This window comes from Dendrobates tinctorius, unplaced genomic scaffold (assembly GCF_039654945.1).
Source record: "Dendrobates tinctorius isolate UK_male_01 unplaced genomic scaffold, ASM3965494v1 ptg000150l, whole genome shotgun sequence".
NCBI classification, from domain to species: Eukaryota; Metazoa; Chordata; class Amphibia; order Anura; family Dendrobatidae; genus Dendrobates; species Dendrobates tinctorius.
The window spans coordinates 12,049,550-12,076,900 of NW_027361817.1; the positions used below are offsets into that span (position 1 = coordinate 12,049,550).

Sequence of the window (27,351 nt, forward strand, 5' to 3'; positions counted from 1 at the left end):
AGTGTTGAGCCACCACGCTAGTGTTTTGGTTCGTCACACAGGAGGCAACTTCGTCGAATGTTCGTCGAACCCCATTGAAAACAATGGCAGGCAAACACAAACATATACAAACACATAGAAAACAATTACAAAACACCTTAAAAGGTGTCCCAAAGCAGAGAAAATGCTCAGAAGACAAAAATTAATTACATATGGAAAAGGGCAACTACATTTAGAAAAGAGGTGGAGGAGTAAAAGGAGGAGGTGGAGGAGACACAGATATAGGCTTGTCATTCCCTTATGAAGTCAAGAAAGGCTGGAATAAAAATGTAAAATACCAACCAAAAAAAAAAAATTCTGAAATCGAACGCGATTATATACCGTCGGACTTTCCACCAATAAATTATGCCAACTGGCGATCGGGCGGCATTATTACCACGAACCTCCAAACAGCGTCCATGAAGGCAAAGTGTTTGCTTTCCGGGGGCAGTATGATTGCAAAGCTGAACCTTAAAGGAATGTCCAAAAGGGCACCTCCAGGAGAGGAGCCTGCGGCTTAATTGGACTCCACCCGGGAAACCACAACCATGCCACCTCAAGAAAAGATCCACATATTGATAGGTTTGTCGATTGTGTGTGTGGTGTGGTATGTCCGTTTGTAGTTATGCTAGCAATTTGTCAGCTTTATTCCGTTAACGAACGAGACTCCGGAATGCCCCCACGGTACACATCAAGCTTACTAGAGGGATACGCGAGGCTCTGGCACTATCATGGTCTATCATGGCGTTACATGTCCGGGGCTGCATGCGCGCTACACTGAAAGGACCAGCTTTTGTCACTTACAGGTGCAGATAACCAGCAGAACACCGTTAGTGATGGGGATCTGTGATTCCAATTATTCCCCGCGAATGATGATTTCCCAGTAAGTGCAGGTCAACCGCAATTCCTGAATTAGGCCTAACCGGCATTCCTGAAAAAATGCAAAAAATTACGTGTCCAAACCACAGTTGCTGTAGCTTGCTTAACAGCTCGGCAGCCGTTCTCAGGCCCAGTATGGATTCGACAAGATTCTAGAAAGTTGATAAAGGGTACAGTTTCACCGGGTAAGGCCGGTTTCACACTAGCGCATTTTCAACGCGCGCACGGCCGGGGGTAGCTCCGCCCCCGATCCGGCTCTCTGCCCGGCGTGCCCGCCCCTTCCTTGTAGCGCCGCCTCCTAGCGGACAGCGGCGCCTGCGATCGGCGCACCCTATCTTTAGCATAGGGTGCGCCGATCGTGCGCAGGCCGTGCGCTAGTTGCGCTTTGACCTGCGCTGCGCACTTTTGACGGTGCGCCGTGCGCGCCAAAATCCGAAAAGTTTGATTTTGGCGCGCACGGCGCACCGTCAAAAGTGCGCAGCGCAGGTCAAAGCGCAACTAGCGCACGGCCTGCGCACGATCGGCGCACCCTATGCTAAAGATAGGGTGCGCCGATCGCAGGCGCCGCTGTCCGCTAGGAGGCGGCGCTACAAGGAAGGGGCGGGCACGCCGGGCAGAGAGCCGGATCGGGGGCGGAGCTACCCCCGGCCGTGCGCGCGTTGAAAATGCGCTAGTGTGAAACCGGCCTAACATGTTTTCACATTAAAAACCTATGTCTATATATCAGGAGGCAGGCTCAGACGGTCTCAGGCCCAGTATGAATTAGATGTGATTGGACAAAGGTGAGAAAGGGTACCAAATCACTGGATAACAGGTATTTATAGCATAGTTTACACATTAAAAACGTAGGTCTATATAACAGGAGGCAGGTTCAGACGGTCTCAGGACCAGTATGGATTAGACGTGATTGGACAAAGGTGAGATAAGGTACCGTATCACTGGATAACAGGTATGTATAGCATAGTTAACACATTAAAAACCTATGTCTATATAACAGGAGGCAGGCTCAGACGGTCTCAGGCCCTGCATGGATTAGACGTGATTGGACAAAGGTGAGAAAGGGTACCGTATAACAGGATAACAGGTATGTATAGCATAGTTTACACATTAAAAACGTAGGTCTATATATCAGGAGGCAGGCTCAGATGGTCTCAGGCCCAGTATGGATTAGACGTGATTGGACAAAGGTGAGAAAGGGTAATGTATCACAGGATTACAGGTATGTATAGCATAGTTTACACATTAAAAACCTATGTCTATAGATCAGGAGGCAGGCTCAGACGGTCTCAGGCCCAGTATGAATTTGACCAGCTTGTACAAAGTTGAGAAAGGGTACATTATCACTGGATAGCAGGTATATATAGCATAGTTTAAATATTTAAAATCTCCATGTTCTCAGTATGGATTAGACAACAATCTAAAAAGTAGAAAAAAGGAAATTTATTTGAAGCGTACACCAGTATACACTTTTGGTGGTATTTTTAAACCTTCATATATATTTCTGTCTCAGTAAGACAGTCCAGACTCTCCACAATAGGAAATGAGATGCATACAATTACTGACATAAATTCTAGTGATTGCAGAAATCTAGGAATTCCTATTCACGGGATAAACTTCCATCACAATTCTCAGAGGCGATGCAGACCCTCAATTAATTAGTGTGTTGAGACAGCGAAAACCTTTCCTTGTGAAGAAAGTGTTGCTGTATCGCAGTACCGTTGATCCCATCTCCATTACTTATATCCATATAATTTTGATCACAGGGAGAGATGTAAACATGGTGCTCACTGCCTATCATGCTCTGTCACGTAACTTTGGAGTGCAAAAGACAGAAGCCACAGGCCATAAGCGATTCATTTGGATTAGCATGAGAGGGCACATTTAAAAATGTGCGCTGGAATGTCACATGTCTGTGGGTAGGAAAACTGTGAAAGCTGATGAGAAACCACCACTGCATCTCATTATGAGTCGACGTCCATAAGAAATGGAAGCCATTGATCATCTGAAGCTAAATCCCGGCCAGCGGGACAGGGCATAGCTACGTCTTAACCATCATCTTCTATCAGTTCACCAAATTTGTAGTGGCAGTCCCAGTGAAGGATTTGACAGCCCAGACTACACAGCGGAGGAGCAGGGAGAGGTAAACATTGCAAATGCTGGGGCCCTGCCCAAGTAAGGGGGGGCCACTCGTGGGCGTCGGTACTGGCACTGGGACCCTCATAGTACGGCGGTGTGTCTGACGGCGGGTGTGCACCCCCACCGTCAGAGACACTTGATTGTACTATGAGGGACCCTGTGCCAGTGCCCGCGCCCAAGAGTCGGTCCACCCACCTGTCCAGGGCAACGGCACTCGCACGGTTGCGTGCGCTAGGTGGTGACCCCGGCCATGGGGGGAGGAGGCAGCCCAGTTAGGGAGGTTTACAAAATGGCATATGTTGATGTGGGACATTCACCTGCTGCTAAAGGCGAAATTGGTCAAGTCCCAGGAAGAGGCGGACCAAAGAAAGCCATTTTTCTGTCAACCTACGTGTCATCAGGGTAAGGTGTGACAAAATCCTTGGAAACCCATGCATGGTTCATTTTAATGAAGGTTAGATCATCCACATTTTGGGTCGACAGACGGGTCCTTTTTTCTGTCAGGATTGATCCAGCAGCACTGAAGACTCTTTCCGATAGCACACTTGCAGCTGGGCAACGAGCTCCTGTAAGGCATATTGTGCCAATTCAGGTCAGGTGTCAAGTTTAGCTGCCCAATAGTCAAATGGGAATGACCTGTGAGGGACAACATCGATATGGGAGGAAAAGTAGTTTGTAAACATAGTTGACAAGTGCTGTCTCCTGTCACTTTCAATTGATGCAGTATTACCAGTCTTGTGAGCGGGACTTGAAAAATCAGTCCACAACTTGGTCATGAAACCCCTGTCTCCAACGCCACTTCTGATGTGTGCACCACCAACACCTCTTCCAAGTTGCCCCCGGCCCCTACGGCTCGTGTGACAACCATCACCGCTGCTGTGTGCTGGAAATGCCTTAACTAACCGGTTTACCAGAGATGCTTCTTTGCTAGCCAATATTAGGTCAAGGTTCTCCTGTGGCATGATGTTTTGGAATTTGCCTTTATAGCGTGGATCCAGGATGCTGGCCAACCAGTAGTCATCATCGTTCATCATTTTGGCAATGCGGGGGTGCCTTTTTAGGATCTGCAAGGCATAATCTGACATGTGGGCCAATATTCCTGGTGTCAATGATGCACTGCGAGTGCGGGGTGGAGGAGCACTTTCAGGCAAATCCACATCTCTCCAGTCACGCACAAACCCAATACCAGACCCTGCCACGCCAACATTTTCTCTTGCCCCACGAGAAGCATCCTCCTCCCCTAAATAATCATCCCCATCATCATCCTCCTCCTCCTCTTCTTCCTCCACCTCGTCCACGACAGTTCCCTGAACAGACAATGGCTGACTGTCATCAAGGCTTCCCTCCTCCTCTTCCTCACCATCCTCGGCTGCAGACGCCTGCTCCTTGATGTGCGTCAAAGTTTGCATGAGCAGACACATAAGTGGGATGCTCATGCTTATGATGGCGTCGTCTGCGCTTACCAGCCGTGTGCATTCCTCAAAACATTGAAGGACTTTACAGAGGTCTTTCAGCTTCGACCACTGCACACTTGTCAACTCCATGTCTGCCCTCAAAGTGCTTGCCCGTGTATCCTCCCACAAATGCATTACGGCCTGCCTCTGTTCGCACAGCTGCTCAAACATGTGCAGGGTGGAGTTCCACCTTGTTGCAACGTCGATAATTAGGCGGTGCTTGGGAAGGTGGAGCAATCGCTGCAGCTTCTGCATACGACTGGAGTGTACCGGCGACCGGCGGATGTGCGAGCACAGTCTTCGAACCTTATGGAGCAGGCCTGTTAACTCCGGATAATTAGTGAGGAAGCACTGCACCACCCGGTTCAAGATGTCAGCCAAGTAAAGTATGTGTCTGAGTTTTGAAAGGGCTATGGCTGTCACAAAATTCTGGCCGTTATCACTAACTACCTTGCCTGCCTCAAGATGTAGACTGCCCAGCCATGACTCAGTTTGTCGCTGAAAGTAGTCGGCCAGTACCTCCGCTGTGTGTCTGTCGCCCAAACACATCATCTGCCACACAGCCTGCTGACGCTTTCCACTAGCTGATCGATAGTGGGACACATTGTGTGCACCACTGTCAGCTGTGGATGCAGTGCTCGTGCGACTGCGCTCTGTGGATGAGATTTCGCTTCTGGAGGAGGAGGAGGGTTGAATGCCTACAGCCAACTGTTTCCTATACCGTGGGCTAGGCAGCACTGTGCCATCACAGCTGTCCCCTGTGGACCCTGCATCCACCACAATAACCCAGAGCGCATTGATGGACACGTAACGGCCCTGGCCATGCCTACTGGACCATGCATCAGTTATGAGGTGCACCTTTCCACTCACTGATTGCTTGAGTGCATGGACAATGCGATCTTTCACATGAAGGTGGAGGGCTGGGATGGCTTTGCAAGAAAAGAAGTGGCGACTGGGAAGGTACTGCGTAGGCCATGAGTTTGCGGAAAGCTGCACTTTCAACCAACCGATAGGGCATCATCTCTAGCGAGATTAGTTTGGCAATGTGGGTGTTCAAACCCAGTGTACACGGATGAGAGGATGAGTACTTTCTTGTCCTACTCATAGTCTCTGGTAGGGTGAGCTGGACTTGAGAGCTGCATATGGTGGAACTAGCGGTGGACATGGCGGACTGAGAGAGCGGTTGATGATGGTGATGGAGTTGGTGTTCTTTCTGATGGCCTAGATTCAGTCTTTCATTGCAATAACAGTGTGATTCCCTGACTGATTTGCCCTTGCGACGACAACTCAGCATTTGCTGCTGATGGTGTGCTAACCGGTGGACTTACAGTGGGGGGGAAACAATGTAGCGTTGCTGACTACCTTCATAGCACATGTGGTACGTGAGTTTTGGTAGTCCGTCCATGCTTGCAAGTGCATGGTGGTTAAATGTCTTAGCATGCAACTGGTATTCAAATTTCTCAGATTTTTCCCTCGGCTAAAGGTCTTTGCGCACTTCTTACAGGTAACCTTTGCCTGATCATTAGGATTTTGTTCAAAAAAGTGGCACACTGCACTCTTCCTACTATGGAAGACATTTTGAGGCCTTGCACGCTGTGCTATTTTGACCATCTGGCCAAGCTGTCCTGCAACTGTTTTGGTTTTTGTAACCCGTTTTTGGACTGCTCCGGGCCTGCCAGATAACAGCTGTTGCGATGTCGATGCCCGCTGCGGATGCTCCTCCTCCTCTTCTGAGCTATTGGCAGCGGCACCCTCTACCCCCAATGGATGCCAATCTGGATCAACAACTGGGTCATCCATCACCTCCTCTTCAATGTCATGTGCACCTTCCTCTGTGTCACCGTGTATGGTGGTATAGTATGCGGGAAGTGGCACCTGAGTTTCATCTGGGTCAGATTCTGGCTCAGTACACTGCGAGGACAATGTAGTGCTCTGAGTGAATGTACCAGCAGAATCATCTATCAGTGGCTGTGCGTCAGTACACTCCATGTCAGATTCATCTTTGCCTGGGTAATTCACGATTTGACTTGATAACCCAGGCATGGTATGTGAAAACAGCTCCATGGAGTAATCTGTAGTGTGGCCTGCCGCATCCTTCAATTTTGGTTGGGGTGAAGGACACAAGGAAAAGTGTGGTTCATGAACATGAGCCTCCAATGATGACTCAGTGCTTTTATTTTTTAAAACTTCAGAAGTGGAGGTGATAGAGCTGGAGGCTGAGTCAGCAATGTAAGCCAAAACTTGTTCTTGAAGCTCCAGCTTTAAAAGCGGTTTACCTACTCCCAGAAAAGGGAGCCTTCGAGGCCTTGTGGAGCCAGATGATGATGCAGGCTCAACACCTCCTGCATTAGGTGCTATTTTGCTTTTGCCACTACCAGCAGATCCACCACCAACACCATCACCATCATTACCAGCTGCCAACCCCTGCCCTCTTCCACGGACTCTTCCACCACGCTTCCTCATTTTAGGGGAAAATGTACCTAAAAAACCACCAACTATATGGTACTGTAAAGCAAGGTACAAGGTGTATATAGTAGTGGGGAGAATTGGAATCTCTGTAGACTTCAGGACACAGTTGGATTCTGTCAGGCCCTGTTTATTTTACACCGCAATGTGACAGGCAGATTCTGGATGGTGTAATAAAGGTGGATAGAGGACTGTGGAGAATTGGAATCTCTGTAGACTTCAGGACACAGTTGGATTCTGTCAGGCCCTGTTTATTTTACACCGCAATGGGACAGGCAGATTCTGGATGTTGTAAGAAAGGTGGATAGAGGACTGTGGAGAATTGGAATCTCTCTACACTTCAGGACACAGTTGGATTCTGTCAGGCCCTGTGTCTATAACACCGCAATGTGACCGGCAGAAATTGCCTAGTGTATGACAAGCTACAAGGTGTATATAGAATTGGGCAGAATTGTAATCTCCCTAGAGTGTAGGTCTGTAAGAACGGACAAACTCCCCGGCTTTTCCTTACAGAGTCACACACTTAGGCTGTGTGCACACGCTGCGGATTTTGCTGCGGTTCCGCAGCGGTTTTGGCCGCTGCGGACCCGCAGCAGTTTTTGCTGCGGTGTACAGTACCATGATTCCCTATGGGAATCAAAAACCGCAGTGCAGACGGTGCGGAATTTTCCGCGCGGATTATCTGCGGTTTTCAATCCGCAGAAAGAATTGACATGTCAATTCTGTCTGCGGATTCTCCTGCGGTTTGCCATCTCCTCCATTGAGGAGATGAAAAACCGCAGGGCAAAACCGCAGAGCAATCCGCAGGTAAAACCGCAGGTCTTTTGACCTGCGGTTTCACCTGCGGATTTTACAAAATCCGCGCGGATGAATCCGCACATAATCCGCAGCGTGTGCACACAGCCTTAGATAGCTTCAATTTGGCCGTGATAACAGCCGTTACACGGTAGTGTGTGAGGAGCGTACACCGCTGTGCGGTGTGTGAAAAAATGAACACTCACTACCTCACCAGGACAAAACAATACAATTTGGATTGCTTTTAAAAAAGCAGTTTGAACACCAGTGTGCACACAGCAATGCAGCTAGCCTTAAAAGGCAGGCTAATCACCACCAGCGCTGCTGCACAAAAGCAAAAATCTTCACCTTTCACTGCACAGTAACTACAGTGAAAAGCGCTAGCAGCAGAAGCAGGGGTTTTTTTTCTTTTTGCCTTCCTAACGCTCTTCCTACAGAATCAGCAGCTGCAGCAGCTCTCCCTATTCTGAGATCAGCATGAATAACATGGCGGTCGGCGTCCCCGCCCTTTTATACCCCCTTTGACGCCACACAAAGCAAGCCAATCACTTGCATGCCCTTCTCCAAGATGGTGGTGACCGCTGCCTATGTCATCACGTTGCCCACAGTGTCCGTTCGTCCTGATTGGCTGAAAAAGGGCGCTAAAGCATCTTTTGAAATGTGACTTTGGCGCTAAAGTCGCCAACCTCGTGGCCGACATCACGCTAAGGTCGGGTTTCGTTTCATGAAACTCGACTTTGGCGAAAGTCGGCGACTTTTGAATTTTTTCGACCCGTTTCGCTCAACTCTAGTGGCGAGGTTGGTGTATGTGTGGTGAAATGTGTGCTGAGGGTGGTAAACTGTTTGTGTTGAAGCACGTGGTAGTGTGTGGCGCATTTTTTGTGTGTGTTCATATCCCCGTGTGTGCTGAGTATCCCATGTCAGGGCCCCACCTTAGCAACTGTACGGTATATACTCTTTGGCTCCATCGCTCTCATTCGTTAAGTCCCCCTTGTTCACATTTGGCAGCTGTCAATTTGCCTCCATCACTTTTCCTTTCACTTTTTCCCCATTATGTAGATAGGGGCAAAATTGTTTGGTGAATTGGAACACGCAGGATTAAAATTTTGCCTCACAACATAGCCTATGACGCTCTCGGGGTCCAGACGTGTGACTGTGCAAAATTTTGTGGCTGTAGCTACGACGGTGCCGATGCCAATCCCGTACATACACACATACATACATACACTTTTTCCCCATTATGTACCTAGGGGCAAAATTGTTTGGTGAATTGGAATGCGCGGGGTTAAAATTTCACCTCACAACATAGCTTATGATGCTCTCTGGGTCCAGACGTGTGACTGTGCAAAATTTTGTGGCTGTAGCTGCCACGGTGCAGATGCCAATCCCGGACATACACTCATACATACATACAAACATACACACACACATTGAGCTTTATATATTAGATTACATTATATGTCTGGTATCTGTACCATCTGGTATCTGCTCTATTCATTGTCTATGGAACTGATAGAAATAGCCGAGCGCAGCGCTCAGCAGCTCTGTAGATAATGAATAGAGCTGGGGGCCCAGTGGTCGAATCTCCAGTAATCAGCAAGTTATCCATGATCTGATGGATCACACATACATCATACATACATATACCATACATACATACATATACCAAACAAACACACAGATGCACGTACCATATATACACACATATACCGTACATACACACACAGATACACATACTGTACATGCATTCTCACACATATACCATACATACATGCACATACACATACCATACATACATACACACATATACCATACATACACACACAGATACACATACTGTACATGTATACTCACACATATACCATACATACACACACATACACATACCATACATACACACATATACCGTGCATAAACACATAGATACACATACTGTCCATGCATACTCACACATATACCATACATACACACACGTATACCGTACATACACACACAGATACACATACCATGCATACACACATACACCGTACATACACAAACACACATACCATACATACACACATATACCATACATACATACACAGATATACATACTGTACATGCATACACACACATATAACGTACATACACACATACCATACATACATACACACATATACTGAACATACACAGATAAACACACAAATATCGTACGTACATACATACACATACATATATACACATACATATAACATACACACAGATATATTGTACATACACACACATACCATAGATGCAAGTCACACATATACCGTACATACACAGATACACATACATATACTGTACATACATACACACAGATATCGTACACACATACCATACATACATACACACATATACTGTACAAACACATATACCATACATACACACACACTTATATACAAATATAGTGCACACATACTGTACACACACATATACCGTACATACATACACTTACATACACATATACTGCACATACATGCACATAGACATACACCATATATACATACACACACATATACCATACATACACAGATACACACACATATACTGTACATATATACACATATACCGTACACACAGATACATACACATATACCATACATACACAGATATATACACATATACCATACATACATGCACATAGACATAAACCATATATACATACACACACATATACAGTACATACACAGATATGCACACATATACCGCACATACATACACACAGAAAAACACAGTAAAACAAACATATAAAAATACTCTGCTGTAAAAAAGTAACAGTAAACAGCAAGTGCTAGTAAAAAGATCATAACAAAACAGAGTATTTGGTTGATACGTTTTTTGCAAAAAATGTATACTAAGCCGCTCTACCAAACGTCAAGGTAACCCCATATCAGAGCAGTCCCTGACTGATGTATTTAAAAACCTGATCATGTGTATAGTACCTATATGAGCAGGATTCAGACAGGTAACATACATGCACACACATATATACCGTACACACAGATACATACACACATACCATACATACACACATACACTGTGCATACACACACTTACACATATACCATACATACAGACATATACCGTATATACATACACACTCATATACTGTACACACAGATACACACAGGTAGATACACGCACATACATTCACACACATAGATAAGCACATATACATATAATGAACATACATACACATATATGTACATATACAAACACACACATAGATTTATGATGTCATCAGGTGTTCTGTTCAGATGAGCTGTGGAGGAAGGCGGCCTCATAGCTCAGAGATCAGCTTGAGAAGACTGCAGGGCCCACTGTGGGGAATGGGGACACAGAGCAGAAAGGATTTCACCTGCTGCTGTGCTCTCCCAGTTTTCCTCCCCCGACCTCCTCTGTGAGATGTCCCATGCTGTGAGCCTCCTCCCCCGACCTCTTCTCTGAGGTGTTGCAGCCTGCTGAGAATGGAACAGTGGAGGTAGCAGAAGACCCACTGTAAGTCCTTCTCTTCCTCCACTGTTGACCCCTGAGTGCTGTGCCCGGGCCCCTGACTACAGGTGAGTACTCACCAGTGAGACGGCAGCCAGTGACCGTTCTCATCACTCTGGTGGGGAAAGTGTTCATTGGCAAGTGTCTCTCCCTGCATGACACCCACCATTTTTGAACTCCTGCTCTCTCCCCAGCTCTATCTAGTTGCATGATAACAGGAGAGAGTGCGAGGGGCCCCTCTGCTTCATGACACCGGGCCCCTCTTATTCCCGCACATAATCTTGACTGAGTGGCTCCATGGCAGCTGCTTACTCTGCCGCTATGGGCAGTACACCACTGCCTGCAGGGGCCCCCCTCCACCTCCAGGCCCCGATGCTGTTGCACTGGCTGCACCAGCGGTATGTCTGCATACACACACATACAACACACTAGCAGATCACATGCACATATCATATACACACACATTAAACACATACACTCTTCACTGCTATCTCTTACTCCATCCTGATTGCTGAGCTGTGTCATATTAAGATATTAAGACAGCAGAAGGAAGCTCTCATTATTCAGCTAAACAGCAGAAGCTTTTTATGTAGAGAGTACCAGAAGAGAGCTATCAAAGGGAATCTGTCAGCAGGATCAACCTCCAAAGCTCTCTCTATGGGCATGTAGACTATAGGAAGATTAATAATATTCCAGATAAATCCACGTTTTTCTTACATGCAAAAAGGAACTGTCAAGACCTAGAAGCTGAACACTGATCTCCAGAGATGATTTTAAATGAAAGGGAAAGCTACCAGTTTAAAGCCAATAATAATGTCCCCAAAACATAGTCTAATGTCACCATCCTGGGTCCTTTCCAGTAATATATGGCCCCATCCTGGAGTAATGTCCCTATCCTGGCCCCTTCCAGTTATATATGTCCCCCATCCTGAGCCTCTACTTGGTATAATATCCCAGCTACTGCAATAATGCTCATGTTCTGTTGCTGTTCTCTAACAAATTTAAAAAAAAAGATTCTTCTCAACTTTCCACTCTCTCACGACATGCCGTGTCCTCTTCTATAGCCGGTGGGAAGACTTACAGCTGACTCCGGCATGCCTGCTACGGGAGACGCATAACATCACTGTTATGAGCCACCTGTGACTGGCACACTAACATCAGCAGCCGACCTCTGATTGGCCAACGGCGTAGATAGCAGTGCTGGGACCCTGCGGGTCTCGGCACCACAATGCAGTTCAGCTGAATGCATGTCCTCAGTCCCACATCCAGCTGAAATGATCACTGGCATCTGAAGGCCCTCCAGCCACACGGGCCTGGTCGCAGTGGCACCCTTTATGATCACAATCATTATGCTTCTGCTACCACCTGAACACAGGCATCTTGAGAGATACAGCCCTGGCCTTGTTATTCTGACAGCTCTTACTTTCCACAATACCACTCAGCCATACCAGTCTTATGTGTCTAACCCACTTGTATTCTTTGCTTAGCCAATGACCTACAACTCTGATCTTGATTTGCTGCATTCTCTCACTGCTGTCTGCAGGGCTTCTCCTGTGATGTACCTATTACAAGGAACTCACTGCTCTGGACCATTAGATTTGGACCTTATTTTTCCAGGTTCAAGCAAGTCTTGAAAACAAATTTCTTCACGGATTGAGTATTAAGTCATTTCTTTACTCCATTGCATCATCATTGACTATCTTCCCTACTATGATTTGCTTAATTGCGTTAAAGACATCTTACTGTTCACGAGAAAATTGAGGTGGGCTAAACTCATGCTGTCATCCCAAAGTAATTAATGTAGAAAACTGGGTACTTATGATCAGGACATACCAGACCTCTGCTTGTTGGAACAGCTGTGGAATCAGGGCCAAAAAGATGAGGGAAGCCATTTACCAGGTTGAAGGCAAAAAGTACCAGAAATATTGATACTAGCAACGTAGATCTTTTCAGAAGATGGTTATACGATCTTCAAATGTATTGAGAGGAATAGTGATGGTAGGATGAATTCATCTAATTCGCAGCTTGAATTAGAAATAGATAGATCTATTGTAGTTAAGGCCTCTGACAAGGGGGAATGCCATTGTGATGGATAGGCTGGTTTATGAGAGAGTACCAAAAGACAAGAACCCTGGACATGAACTAAAATTAATACATCATAAAACCAGCCAATGTAAGGGGAAGATAAAATACCTTTTTTATTAATGGTAAGCAGTATTCTACATAGAGACGTGCAAGTGCACACACAAATTAAAGCATTAAAATATTAAAATATATAACATCACCAGTGTACAAAAATACATATATTAACAGTTGTTCTTAAGAATAAAGCAGCACAGACCAAATGGAGCATTTTTTTTAAAAAAAGTGATTGATAATCATGCAAAGTGACCAGTGCTAAAGTGCTTAAATAAGATGACCAACCAGTCATATTACATATCAGTACATTATATAGAGAAAGAGGGTAATATTAAATCACAGAAAATAAATAAATAAAATGAATTAATCATAAAGTGCAATGGTGCTATTGTGCAAAAATGACAATGTATTTATAAGAGATAAGCCCTGCACAGGGACGTGCTGCAATATAATGAAAGTAATTTAATATAATAAGTACCTGGGAGAAATGTGGAGCATGCACAGCGCACCCCGACGCGCGTTTCGGCGTAACTCCTTCGTCAGGGGATTTATTCATTGGTGTGTATTTTTATTTGGTTTATCAGAGAATGTGATTTGACATTTCGCAAAATAATGATTGCTACAATATTGTAACATAATCCTACTACGCACTCCTGAAGGAGATGGAGGAGACTTTGCAAAAAGAATTGACGGATCAATTATTTGATAAACAGGGCAGAAATTCCTATACCCTAAATTTTTCCACACATCTACATTTTATTGCTTGCAAAAAAATTAATAGCAAGGTCACTCCCTTTAAAGGGTACCTAATTGTCTCTGGCATAGGGAGCTTCACAAAAGGGAAGGACGCATAAGATGAATCTATCTGAAAACCTTCTAAGTTATCCTTTCCTTCCTACGTCAGGTACACTAAACCAAATTGAAGCTATTTGTCTTTCATTGGGTAAATTATTGGCTAGTCTAGTTGTTGAGGCATTGTATAGTTCTATACTACATGCTTAAAGGGAATCTGTCACCCCTTTTTTGAGATATCATATAATGATATCATTCAATTGTGTGTCACATAAGGATTCTCTTAGTACTTTTGCGTCCCCCTGACCCCGCACCTTTCATGCATAAATACTTTTTTTATATCGGTTCAGATGTATGTAAACTGCCACGGTCCGGTCAGATGGGCGGGGCTTATTCAACTGCTCCCCCTCCCTGTCTTGCTCTACACAAGAAGAAATGCGTAGAGCAAGACAGGGAGGGGGGAGCAGGTGAATAAGCCCGCCCAGCGGACCGGACAGCGGAAGTTTACATACATCTGAACCGATATAAAAAAGGTATTTATGCATGAAAGGTGCGGGGTCAGGGGGAAGCAAAAGTATTAAGAGAATCCTTATGTGACACACAATTGAACGATATCATTATATGATATCTCAAAAAAGGGGTGACAGATTCCCTTTAAGCTTGTAAAGTACTGCTCACGCTATCGCATTAGTATATTAATTCATCTTACTAGGCACAATGAATTTGTGTAGTAGAAAAGGATCCAGCTTCACAGGTCTTCATAAATCTTTAGACATTATTCGGAGTGACAAAAGTACAATCCAGTGCAGATAATTTTAAAATATCATGATGTATAATTGAAATAAAATCAACACGTTTCAGGTTGTTAAACCCTTATTCATGATGTATCATAATTAAGGGATTACAACCTGAAACGCATAGATTTTTAAAATTACCTCCACTGGATTGTACTTTTTTCACACGAAATAAAGTCTAAAGATTTATGAAGACCTGTGGAGCTGGATCCTTTTCTACTATATTGATGTTGCGTCTGAGACACAAATGTCTCCTTGCTCAGGACCTTCACTAAGTGCATGTCATTGAGCTGGATGCAGAGCACAATGGATAACTGAAATACAACATTTGAGGAATGGTCCACTGATAAGGCTCAAACTTTTATATTTAAAGAGGTTGTTCACTGCTAGGACAACCTCTTCTGGGTTTAAATGTTTGGCCTCGATAAAGTGAAAAACTCTTTACTCACGTCCCGTGCCATCACTTTCCAGTTTTAGTATCAATTGAACATGAAGAGGAAGTCAGAGATCAGCTGCAGCCCTGGCTTCCTCTTCAAGTTCAATTTGACAGTAGGCGGGGACAGTGACGACAGGGAGCCCTGGTTCTCAAATTCCCCATGACGTATCCAATGGTTCCATGTTGAGGAGGTTTCATGTTCACTAATTGATGTATTGTCCAAGAGTGATGATTTTGAACTGGCTGATGGATTTACAGATACGGTTTTACCATTCTTTGATTTTCTTTCAATTGCCATGGGAAAATGTTATTTTTTTCATAATCTGCTAAGTCTCTCTGGTATATTTTTACTTTATCTTGACAAATGTCTTTTTCCATTTTTCAATCTCAGTATTCATATTCGTTATCCAAGTTTCAGTGCTCTTTGACAACCTCATTTTGTAACGTTGTTTCCATTTTATTAATGTATTAATGTCTTCTTCAATTTTACTGATAGACTGCATGCTGTTTTCAATTATAGTTTTTAGGAATTCAATGGGACAGGCTGTAGTCGTTGTTGTCCATCTTTCAATTACTTTTTGATCTTCCAGATCAAACGTGGGGAATAATTGAATCCTGAGAACTCTCGGAATTATTTTTTGGCTGACATAGTTTTCCAGTGAGGTCCTTGTCCACCATATTTTTGTCTTTTTGTATAAAACAATTTTGCATTGTTCAAAAAGTTCCTTTTCAGATATAAGGGTATTAACTGATGGCAAGGAGGCACCAATCTTAAACATATTAGATTCCTTTTCACGACAGGATATTTCCCAAGCCTTAAAATCTATTTTAATTAGCTGGACAATCTGTTTAGAAACAGAAAGATAATTGATAAACATAATTGTCCACAAAAGACCGATCCCTTTTCTCAAAGGCGGGTTACACTCCACAAAAACTCTGAAAGATACTGACCTCTAAAAAATAAAAACTTATAGAGAATAAAAAAAAGTGTTTCTTTCACAAAAGTTGTATTGAATAAATCTGTTTTCTTTATTAATTCATTTCAGTATAAAACAGAGTATTTAATATGAAAGTGCCTTTAACCCAGAGGGGAAAACAACTGTAAATCACTGTATGGATGCTGAATACATGTAATTACAATATTTGCACATTGTAAAAAAAGAAATAAGGAATTCCAAGATCGATGGACTGGTGCCAGATATATACAAGTAGTGTGATATTGAAGTAATTACATCAGGCCAAAAAATCTGGATTTCTAATCTGGATAATCTAAGATTTGCACTAATTTGCTTATTTTATTTCAGTCTTTTTTATTTTTCCCCGAAAACTTTGCATATCCAGATGTCTTAGACATGGAAATGTGACTCACCAAAAGTCACATTTCTTTGTGCACTTCACTCCAGTCCCTCCACATCAAAACCATCCGCGAATACCACATAGCAAAATTAGGAAAGTGATTTTAATAAATTACAAGTGATGAATTGGGCCCCGTAAGCTCAGATTACTGCTAATTTTTAGAATGTTAAAATACCAAATTCTTCTGCCATCACATTTTCCATCTGGAGAACTGCTGCAACATTCTAAACAAAGGACCATTCAAATCTATGGTGATTTCTTATATGGTTGGGTCATAAGTTTATAGCAACTGAAATTTTTTGTGTTGGGTTCTCTACATAACAACACATCCCCTTCATTCTAGAAACTGATGTTCCTTTGTGCGTGATGTGATCTCTTGAAATTAATCCTATTATATTTTTGTATATTTTGGCAGATCTTCCATTGTAAATATTTTGAAACAGGGAACAGTCATGCTCCCTGTAATTATACCAGATCTGGTGATAACACAACATGCAATAGTTCCAGGAAAAAAAATATTGGTCTCTACGTGAAATCAGAGGCTTATGGAAATACATAATGGGCCCATGGTATTCTTTTTATATCTTGTGACACAGCCATGGATGATTTTCTTAGGCAAATGTGTTTTAATATTTGTTACCAGTAGGATCACATTCTCTGTTTTTCAGAAATTTTGTTGGGCTGTTCATATTGGAAACATTCCTCCCTGTGGACCCAGAGATGGATTTTTTTTTCCAGAATGATAGATTTTTTTTTTCTTTCTGTTCTCTTCAGGAATTTCCTTTGATTGTGCCATAATGTTTTTGTTGAATCTTTGTGCTGACAACGCAACTGATGGCAAAGGTCAAAAGTTGTGATAGTCGTATGAAATGGGGCTGGCAGTAAGCAAGCCTCAGCTTGTTCCACTGACTATAATTAGTTCTGTAATTTGGTTCAGTTTCCTCCAGGTAATTACTTTCCACATAGCACTAGCTGATGGCGGATAACTGTGCATCAAATCAAGTCAAATTTAAGATATATTTCTCCGGCAATCTACAGTAAAATAAAATCAGTCAACAATCCGGTGAGGTCATGTTTTTTCCATTACAGCAAAATGAAACAATATGCACATTATTTTTGTTTAGTTATATTAGGAATCTATAGGAAAGAGCACTAACCTGCTACGAATCTAACAGGAATTTCTTGATTATTTGGGAGTTCAGATTTCTGGAACAAGTTTACTAGATTGTTTAGAACACGACTTTATATGTTATTTCATCCATTAGACACACCATACCCATGCACATGACTGATTATCTTACACTACTCAAAAAAACAAAGGGAGCAATTAAACAACAGAATATAACTCCAAGTAAATCAAACTTCTGTGAAATCAAACTGTCCACTTAGGAAGCAACACTCATTGACAATCAATTTCACATGCTGTTGTGCAAATGGAATAGACAACAGATGGAAATTATTGGCAATTATCAAGACACACTCAATAAAGGAGTGGTTTTGCAGGTGGGGACCACAGACTACATCTCAGTACCAATGCTTTCTGGCTGATGCTTTGGTCACTTTTGAATGTTGGTTGTGCCCACACAAGTGGCTCAGGTAGTGCAGCTCATCCAGGATGGCAAATCAATGCGAGCTGTGGCAAGAAGGTTTGCTGTGTCTGTCAGCACAATGTCCAGAGGCTGGAGGCGCTACCACGAGACAGGCCAGTACACAGGAGACATGGAAGGGGCCGTAGGAGGGCAACAACCCAGCAGCAGGACCGCTACCTCAGCCTTTGTGCAAGGAGGAACACTGCCAGAGCCCTGCAAAATGACCTCCAGCAGGCCACAACTGTGCATGTGTCTGAACAAACATTTAGAAACCGACTCCATGAGGATTGTCTGAGTGCCCGACGTCCACAGTTGGGGGTTGTGCTCACAGCCCAACACTGTGCGACCCTCCAAAGAAATGCCACCCCACCCCATTACTGACCCACTGTCAAACCTGTCATGCTGAAGGATGTTGCAGGCAGCAGATCTCTCTCCACGGTGTCTCCAGGCTCTGTCACGTCTGACACATGTGCTCAGTGTGAACCTGCTTTCATCTGTGAAGAGCACAGGGCACCAGTGGTGAATTTGCCAATCCTGGTGTTCTGTGGCAAATGTCAAGTGTCCTGCATGGTGTTGGACAGTGAGCACAACCCCCATCTGTGGACATCGGGCCCTCAGACCATCCTCATGGAGTCGGTTTCTAACCGTTTGTGCAGACACATTCACATTTGTGGCCTGCTGGAGGTCATTTTGCAGGGCTCTGGCAGTGCTCCTCCTGTTCCTCCTTGCACAAAGGCTGAGGTAGCGGTCCTGCTGCTGGGTTGTTGCCCTCCTACGGCCCCCTCCACATCTCCTGGTGTACTGGACTGTCTCCTGGTAGTGCCTCCAGCCTCTGGACACTACGCTGACAGACACAGCAAACCTTCTTGCCACAGCTTGCATTGATGTCCCATCCTGGATGAGCTGCACTACCTGAGCCACTTGTGTGGGTTATAGAGCCAGTCTCATGCTACCACGAGTGTGAAAGCACAATCAACATTCAAAAGTGACCAAAACATCAGCCAGAAAGCATTGGTACTGAGATGTGGTCTGTGGTCCCCACCTGCAGAACCACTCCTTTATTGAGGGTGTCTTGATAATTGCCAATAATTTCCATCTGTTGTCTACTCTATTTGCACAACAGCATGTGGAATTTATTGTCAATCAGTGTTGCTTCCTAAGTGGACAGTTTGATTTCACATAAGTTTGATTTACTTGGAGTTATATTCTGTTAAGTGTTCCCTTTATTTTTTGAGCAGTGTATATGAGTGGTGCTATCCCTGTTTTTTACAGATAGCACTCATACCTTTTATATCCTCTGGGGCCGTGCACACGTCAGATTTTTTTTCTTGGTCCGAGTGGTCTGCAGGAAAAATAGGAGACATGTCCAATTTTGATCTTATAAAATCGGCAATATAAGTCTGTGGAAAAAATCAGACTGTGGTTTTTCTCTCCGTGTCCAAGAAAAACTGATACAACTCTGATCAAAGCTGATTGCTCGGTCCTTTTTTGCTCGTATGTGTAGAAATGTCATGTGCACCTACCCCAAGTATGAGTTTCTTATTGGGATGTGTACAACTAGTCAATTAATTTACTTATTCATTATACAATTAAATAAATTACACTGCATTTTTCTTTCTTTCAGTCAAAAGCATACGGTATCCACAGGACAGAAACAGGCCAGCCTTGTCATTGAGGAATGGATGTCTATATGTGAAGCTCTGACAAATGAAGGCATGAAAATTCTACTAGAAAAAGTATTCTTCCATTTTTAATTTTGCCTAAACTTGACTGTTATTAGTACCTGTGTTTAATTCCTTACTTTAATTACACTTATTAATTTATTTATTTTATTCATTTATATAGCACTATTAATTCCACAAAACTTCACAGACTTCATCATTGTCCCCATTGGGGCTCATCAGTATGTCTTTGGAATGTGGGAGGAAACTCACATAAACACAGGGAGAACATACAGACTCCTGGTGAGATTTGAACCCAGTATAAAAGAGCTGTAAAGCAGCAGTGCTAACCACTGAGCCACTATTTGCCATTAGTGCATATTCCATGCAATATAAGATAATAGTCAATATCCTCAATGATGTGTCACAGGTGATCATACGGCCAAGATTTGTGATATATTAGACTGTCTGAAAGGGCTCAGATAAATGAGGTGCATGCTAGATCAATGGAGCCTACTCTAAATTGTGCGTAAACTGGAAGGTAATATTCCTTTTGAAGTGTTCTACATACAGCACCTCATGGGAGACACTTAAACTCACAAATGCACTTATAATGTAAAAATAATTATTGCTTATGGCAGTACAAACGATAATCTTTACAAATACGATGGTCACCTGATGGGAATGAGCAGGCAGCGATAGCGCCGCACACAGGCACATTTGGAAATGCAAAGAATTTGAATAAAGCCTTATTTCCAAGGTTTTTATCGATCTGCCCACTACACATTGTAGTGGATAACCTCTTAAAGTGGCAATATTTAACAGAAAGGAAAAAAAATCTCCACTGCTGGAAACAAGTTGGATGGAAGTGAAACTTCCCCCCTTTTTTTTTTCAATTAAAAAGCATCATAGCTTGTGCCCCACAGAGGGCTGGTCAAACCGACACATATGCCTTAATTGTAATCATGATTAAGGTTTAACAGCTGAAATGCTTTGGTTTGACCAGTCCTCTGTGGGGCACAAGCTATGATGCTTTTTAATTGAAGAAATAAAGGGGAAATTTTACTTGCATCCAACTTGTTTCCAGCGCTGGAGAATTTTTCTTGCTTCTTGCAATATACTCTGGCCCGCACCAGGGCTCTGTCTGTTGACTGTTTCATATCTAGCTGCATCATTTATGATGAGCTGACTTTCTCTCAACAGCAAAAACCAACAAAGAAGCACTCCCACTAACTTTTTTATTCATTAAATGTTTGTGTTACGTAGTTTGAGTGCATTAATATACTCACCTTCCGCTGCTTTCTCTGGTGTCCACCACCTTTCTCCTCTGCTTCCACTGACGTATCTGCTCTGCAGACTGTCCAGTTCAAACTGCGGAAGTACATAGTTTTTACAATAGAAGCCTATGGAGCGTCAGGACAAGGTTTTTATTGTAAAATAGACATCCGGCTCATGCATAGCGCCTACAACTAACCAGCTAGCCACAATTGTGGAAAGTCACTCAGAAGCAGAAAAACAGCGTTGGACACTGGAAAGAGAAGTAGTAAGTGAGTACAGGGTAGGCCATTTATAAGGATACACTTAAATAAAAAGGGAATGGTTGGTGATATCAACTTCCTGTTTGTGGCACATTAGTATATGGGAAGGGGAAACTTTTCAAGATGGGTGGTGACCATGGCAGTCATTTTGAAGGTGGACATTTTGGATCCAACTTTATTTTTTCCGATGGGAAGAGGGTCATTTGACACATCAAACTTATTGAGAATTTCACAAGAAAAACAATGGTGTGCTTGGTTTTAACATAACTTTAATTCTTTCATAAGTTATTTACAAGTTTATGGCCACTTATAAAATGAGTTCAAAGTGCTGCCCATTGTGTTGGATTGTCAATGCAACCCTCTTCTCCCACTCTTTATAGCAACACCGCAGAAGAAATGCTAGTCTAAGGAGGTCAGATTCCTTGTAGGAATGCTCGGACCTGACACTCATAATGTGGGTGGTGCACCATCTTGCTGGAAAAACTCAGGGAATGTGCCATCTTCAGTGCATAAAGAGGGCAAGACATCATCATGTAGCAATTTCAGATATCCAGTGGCATTGAGGTTTCCATTGATGAAGAATGGTCCCACTATCTTTGTACACTATATACCATACCATACCATCAATTATGGGTGTCAGGTCCGAGCAATCCTACATGAACAGTTTCCTGGAAAGTGGATTGGTCGTCATGGGCCTGTAGAATGGCCACCAAGGTCTCCCGATCTGACCCCTTTATCCTTTTATCTTTGGGGTCATCTGAAGGCAATTGTCTATGCTGTGAAGATACGAGATGTGCAGTATCTGAAACAACGGATACTGGAAACCTAAGCTAGCATTTCTTCTGTGGTGTTGCTATCAGTGTGTTAAGAGTGGGAGAAGAGGGTTGCATTGACAATCAAACACAATGGGCAGCACTTTGAACGCATTTTATAAGTGGTCATAAACTTGTAAATAACTCATGATTAAAGTTACATTAAAACCAAGCATACCATTGTTTTTCTTGTGAAATTCTCAATAAGTTTAATGTGTCAAATGACCCTCTTCCCATTGGAAAAAATAAAGTTGGATCCAAAATGTCCAACTTCAAAATGGCCGTCATGGTCACCACCCATCTTGAAAAGTTTTCCCCCTCCCATATACTAATGTGCCACAAACAGGAAGTTGATATTACCAACCATTCCCATTTTATTTAGGTGTATCCATTAAATGGCCCACCCTGTACATTACTACCCTGACACTACATTACATGCATATACACACATTTTTAGAAAAAAAAGTTAGTAGGAGTGCTTTTTTAGCAACATGTCCTCATCAAAAATCTTCCATAAATCTTATTACATCATGTACATCTACTTGACCAAATTACAATTTTACTAGTCTTTACTAGTTAAAAGTTTCTATGGAACCACTCACTTCTGCATCCAGAGGTGAATGATGCAGATTAAGTCCCATCTACAATGACTGGCTGGTGTAGTTACTTGTCCCATTCATTCCTAATTATGCAATCATGTTCACTTGGTTTAATTTTCACTCTCCGTTTATGTTTTTTGATTCATATTTACCGTAGCTTTAGAAATTGTTATTTGGCCTGTAAGGTAGCGCTGTCATTCACATAGGGGACACTCGCTTGGCAGCCAAATAATCAGTTCCGGCATGGGTTTTCCATAAATCCAAAACAGTCCATGCGGTTTATTCAAGCATCATAAACCATCAAAGCAATAGAAAACAGCTTAGTGTCCATGACAGAGCTTCACTCTGTCCATCCTGTAGTAACACAGGTTATGCAATGTTCCATACGCAGGCTCTTCAGCCTCACAGTTATCTCACCCGTCAGGGTTCCCTCATGGCTGCTTCTCCAGGCTGCAGACATCCCTTCCCTCCAGGGAACTATCAGGCACGTGCAGCCATTACACACAGTGATCACTTGCTGTCAGAAGGCAGCCCCATCTGTTATGAATGAGTCACCGTAGGAGGCTAAAACAGAAATACTAGCTAAGTCCAGAAAACCAGAGAAGTTGGCAGCTATCGGATTGCAGACCCCTGAACCTATCAACAACAACTAGCAGTAGCCGTGGGGGGTTCCTACGATGCCCTAGACCCCTCGATCACAGCCGGAGAACTAAATAGCCTAAAGACAGAAAGGGAAATCTAAACTGCCCCAGAGCAGACCCCAAAGCAATAGGCAGCCCCCAACATATAATGACGGTGAAGCAAGATGAAAAAACACTCACACAGATAGAAAGATAGGCTGAGCAAATGATGGGGCCCAAGCTAACTAAATAGGACAGGATAGGAAAGCTGCTGTCTGCAATCCGCCAAATCCCTATCAAACCAAGAGCCAACAGGCTGATAGGGAAAAAAGCCCTGAAGACGCTAGGCTTCAAAAAGACTATATCAGCACTCAGGTATCTTCTGAAGACAGAGCAAAAAGGAATTCAACTCACCCCAGCAGGGAATGGCAGAAATCCAGAAAAACAAGGTAAAACAAAACCAAAACACAAATGCAACAAGCAGAGCAGAAAACTTAGCTTTTGAGGAGCAGGAATCAGACTGGTCTCCTAGAATCCCTCAGAGAGATCACCAGCAAGGCAGAAGGGCGTCAGCTGCCTTATATCCAGTCAGCAATTCCCGTCACCCAGTCATCATCATCCATCTCAGGTGCCTGGTAATCAGCCTCACTACCTTCCTTCACCAGAAGAGGGAGTTCATCAGACCTCAATGGTGAAGGGGAAAATGAACTCACAATACCCATCTCTCTCAGACGGGACGTTCCAAAATGGACCAACCAGGTCCCTGCATTCACTTCATGTGACCTACCCTGGCCACCTTATATGGTCCGTAGCCACGCCCACCGGGTCACATGGCTATTACCTCATCACAGGTCCTTTAACCACTCATACACACTTTACAATAGCGTTTCTTAAACACACCCCCTGAGTGGGTTTGTAGGTAACTGGGTCTTCCCATCTCCCCAGCTACCTGGAGACTTCTCCCTGACACATTGAATCAGCACCTCAGCAGTATCACTGCTGATCAACACACACATAAGTCTCCATCTCAAGGCCACCCACCTTGAGATACAAAATGGTCATTCAGGATTCTGCCATTCATCCTCTCTCCTAGGACTTCCACACAGCGCCCCCTAGCGGACACAGTGGTCACTACACCACAGGCCCCATTTTATACAAAAAAAATAGGCCTATTTTAACCCCTTCAAACTGAAGCATGTTTTCACCTTCATGACCAGGCTTATTTTTTCAATTCTGACCAGTGTCACTTTATGAAGTCATAGCTCTGAAATGGATCCCATTGATTCTGAGGTTGTTTACTTGTGACATATTGTACTTCATGATAGTTGTAAAATTTGTCAACATTTTTGCGTTTACTTGTGAAAATATCGCAAATTTGGTGAAAATTTTGCAATTTTCAAACTTAATTTTTATGCCTTTAAACCAGAGAGATACAGGTGCTGCTCACAAAATTAAAATATCATCAAAAGTTAATTTATTTCAGTTCTTCAATACAAAAAGTGAAACTCATATATTATATAGAGTCATTACAAACAGAGTGATCTATTTCAAGTGTCTATTTATGTTAATGTTGATGATTATAGCTTACAGCCAATGAAAACCAAAAAGTCATTATCTCAGTAAATTAGAATACTTTATAATACCAGCTTGAAAAATGATTTTAAAATCTGAAATGTTGGCCTACTGAAATGTATGCTCAGTACTTGGTCGGGGCTCCTTTTGCATCAGTTACGGTCAGGCGAGTTTGCTGGCCAATCAAGCACAGTGATACTGTTGTTTTTAAACCAGGTATTGGTACTTTTGGCACTGTGGACAGGTCCCAAGTCCTGCTGGTGAATGAAATTTCCATCTCCAAAAAGCTTGTCGGCAGAGAAAAGCATGAAGTGCTCTAAAATTTCCTGGTAGACAGCTGCGCTGACTTTGGTCTTGATAAAACACAGTGGACCTGTGACGTTCAGGAAGAGATAACGTCCGAGAGTGGACCCTCTGGATCGCGGATCCGGAGCCCCTGGGTCGAGCGCACCAGGTGATGACCGACCCCTGTACAGGGATCGTTAGGGGCAGGACCGCAGAGGACAGAACCGCGACTGCTGGAACCGAGAGGGGCGGCTCGAGGGACTGGAGAAGGCAAGCGGCTGGCGAGGCTTACCAAGGACAGGAACTCCGTGCAGGAGGATGGAGGACAGCGGGCAGAATGCTGGGCAAGAAAAGAACGGACACTGCAGGACGGAACAGAGACAGGGAACCGGGGAGACAAGGGTGGTGGCACCAGGGGTAAGCAGACAGATGACGGGCAGGAAGACAGGGCAAACACCAGGGGAAGAGACAACAAGGCTGGAAAACGTAAAGGAAGACAAGAAACCTATAGGAACCTATAGGCGGCCAAATTACAGCAGGAATGGACACACAATAATCAGGCGTCCTCCCCTTGTGGGAGACGCCTGATATATCCCCTGCCGGTGGGCGATAGGCTGGCCACTAATCGGCCGCCGCCCACCGCAGGGTTAAACTACCCGACGGCCGCGCGCCCGCGCCCTAGTGCGCATGTGCGGGGTCACCGCCGTTGGGAGACCAGGAAGGCGGGGTGCGCGAGAGCAGGAGGAGGAAGGAGGCGTGCGTGGACCGGAGGAGGGAGGAAGCGGCCGCGCGTGACGGAGCAGGTAAGAACTAGCCGTGGGGGGGCCCGGAGCTAGGGGGATGGCGGCGGTTACGACCGGCGCCGTTACAGGACCTACACCAGCAGATGTCACGGCTCCCCAAACCATCACTGATTGTGGAGACGTCACATTAGACCTCAAGCAGCTTGGATTGTGTGCCTCTCCACTCTTCCTCCAGACTCTGGGACCTTGATTTCTAAATGAAATGCAAAATTTACTTTCATCTGAAAACAACACCTTGGACCACTGAGCAACAGTCCAGTTCTTTTTCTCCTTGACCCAGGTAAGATGCTTCTGGCGTTGTCTATTGGTCATGAGTGGCTTCACACAAGGAATGTGTCACTTGTAGCTAGTGTGGAGAGATACCTTCCGATATCGTGAAATATCGGATCGGATTGGATCTGACCGATACCCCAAAAATATCGGATATCACCGATTCCGATACCAGAAACCAATGCAAGTCAATGGGACACAAATATCGGAATGAAAATAAACCCTTACTTTCCTTGTAGGTTAATTCTACATGAAGGAAAACAACTAAGAATAATGTAGAATGTATTGGGGGAGGTGGAGGAGACATTAAAGGTATAGAGGTTTAGCCCAATCAAATGGAATAGCAGGAATTAATTTTTTTTAAGACGGAGTTACAAAGAAATTGACTATGTTAAGCTTTTTTATATTTTGTCAGATATTTATGTTTCACTACTTCCATGCTCTTCACCTTCTTTTTTACTTCTCCCACACTTTCTCCTTCATCATCCACTTCAGGGTCATCTTCTTGGTCTTCTTCGGGGTGGTCTTCAGGGTCGTCATCTCCAGGGTCATCGTTTTTGGGGTCGTCGTCTTCTTTGGAGTGGTCTTCAGGGTCATCATCTTTAGGGTCGTCGTCAGGGAGATCCAGAGTGATTACCAAAAACCATTTCAAAAAGCTTGAACTTGGAAATGTAGCAGAAGGTACAAGAAGGCTGAGGAACTGCTGAGAACCAGCTGACGGTACTGGAACCTGGATGGGTAGCCGAAGGTACAAGAGCCAATGGAACTACCGAGGACCAGCTGATGGTACTGGAACCCAGTTACTAAGCAGGAGGTACCTGTGC

At 43.9% G+C, this 27,351-nt stretch overlaps 1 protein-coding gene across 4 annotated transcripts in view; it reads left to right on the forward strand.

Annotated features, from left to right (window-relative positions):
* Positions 1 to 27,351, forward strand: part of RFTN2 (raftlin family member 2) — a 208,054-nt gene that overhangs the window by 50,511 nt on the left and 130,192 nt on the right. For all 4 annotated transcript variants that reach the window (XM_073546706.1, XM_073546707.1, XM_073546709.1 and 1 more), the window contains one exon: positions 19,992 to 20,103. In XM_073546706.1, coding sequence (XP_073402807.1) covers positions 19,992 to 20,103 — 112 coding nt within the window. The remainder of the gene's footprint in view (positions 1 to 19,991; positions 20,104 to 27,351) is intronic.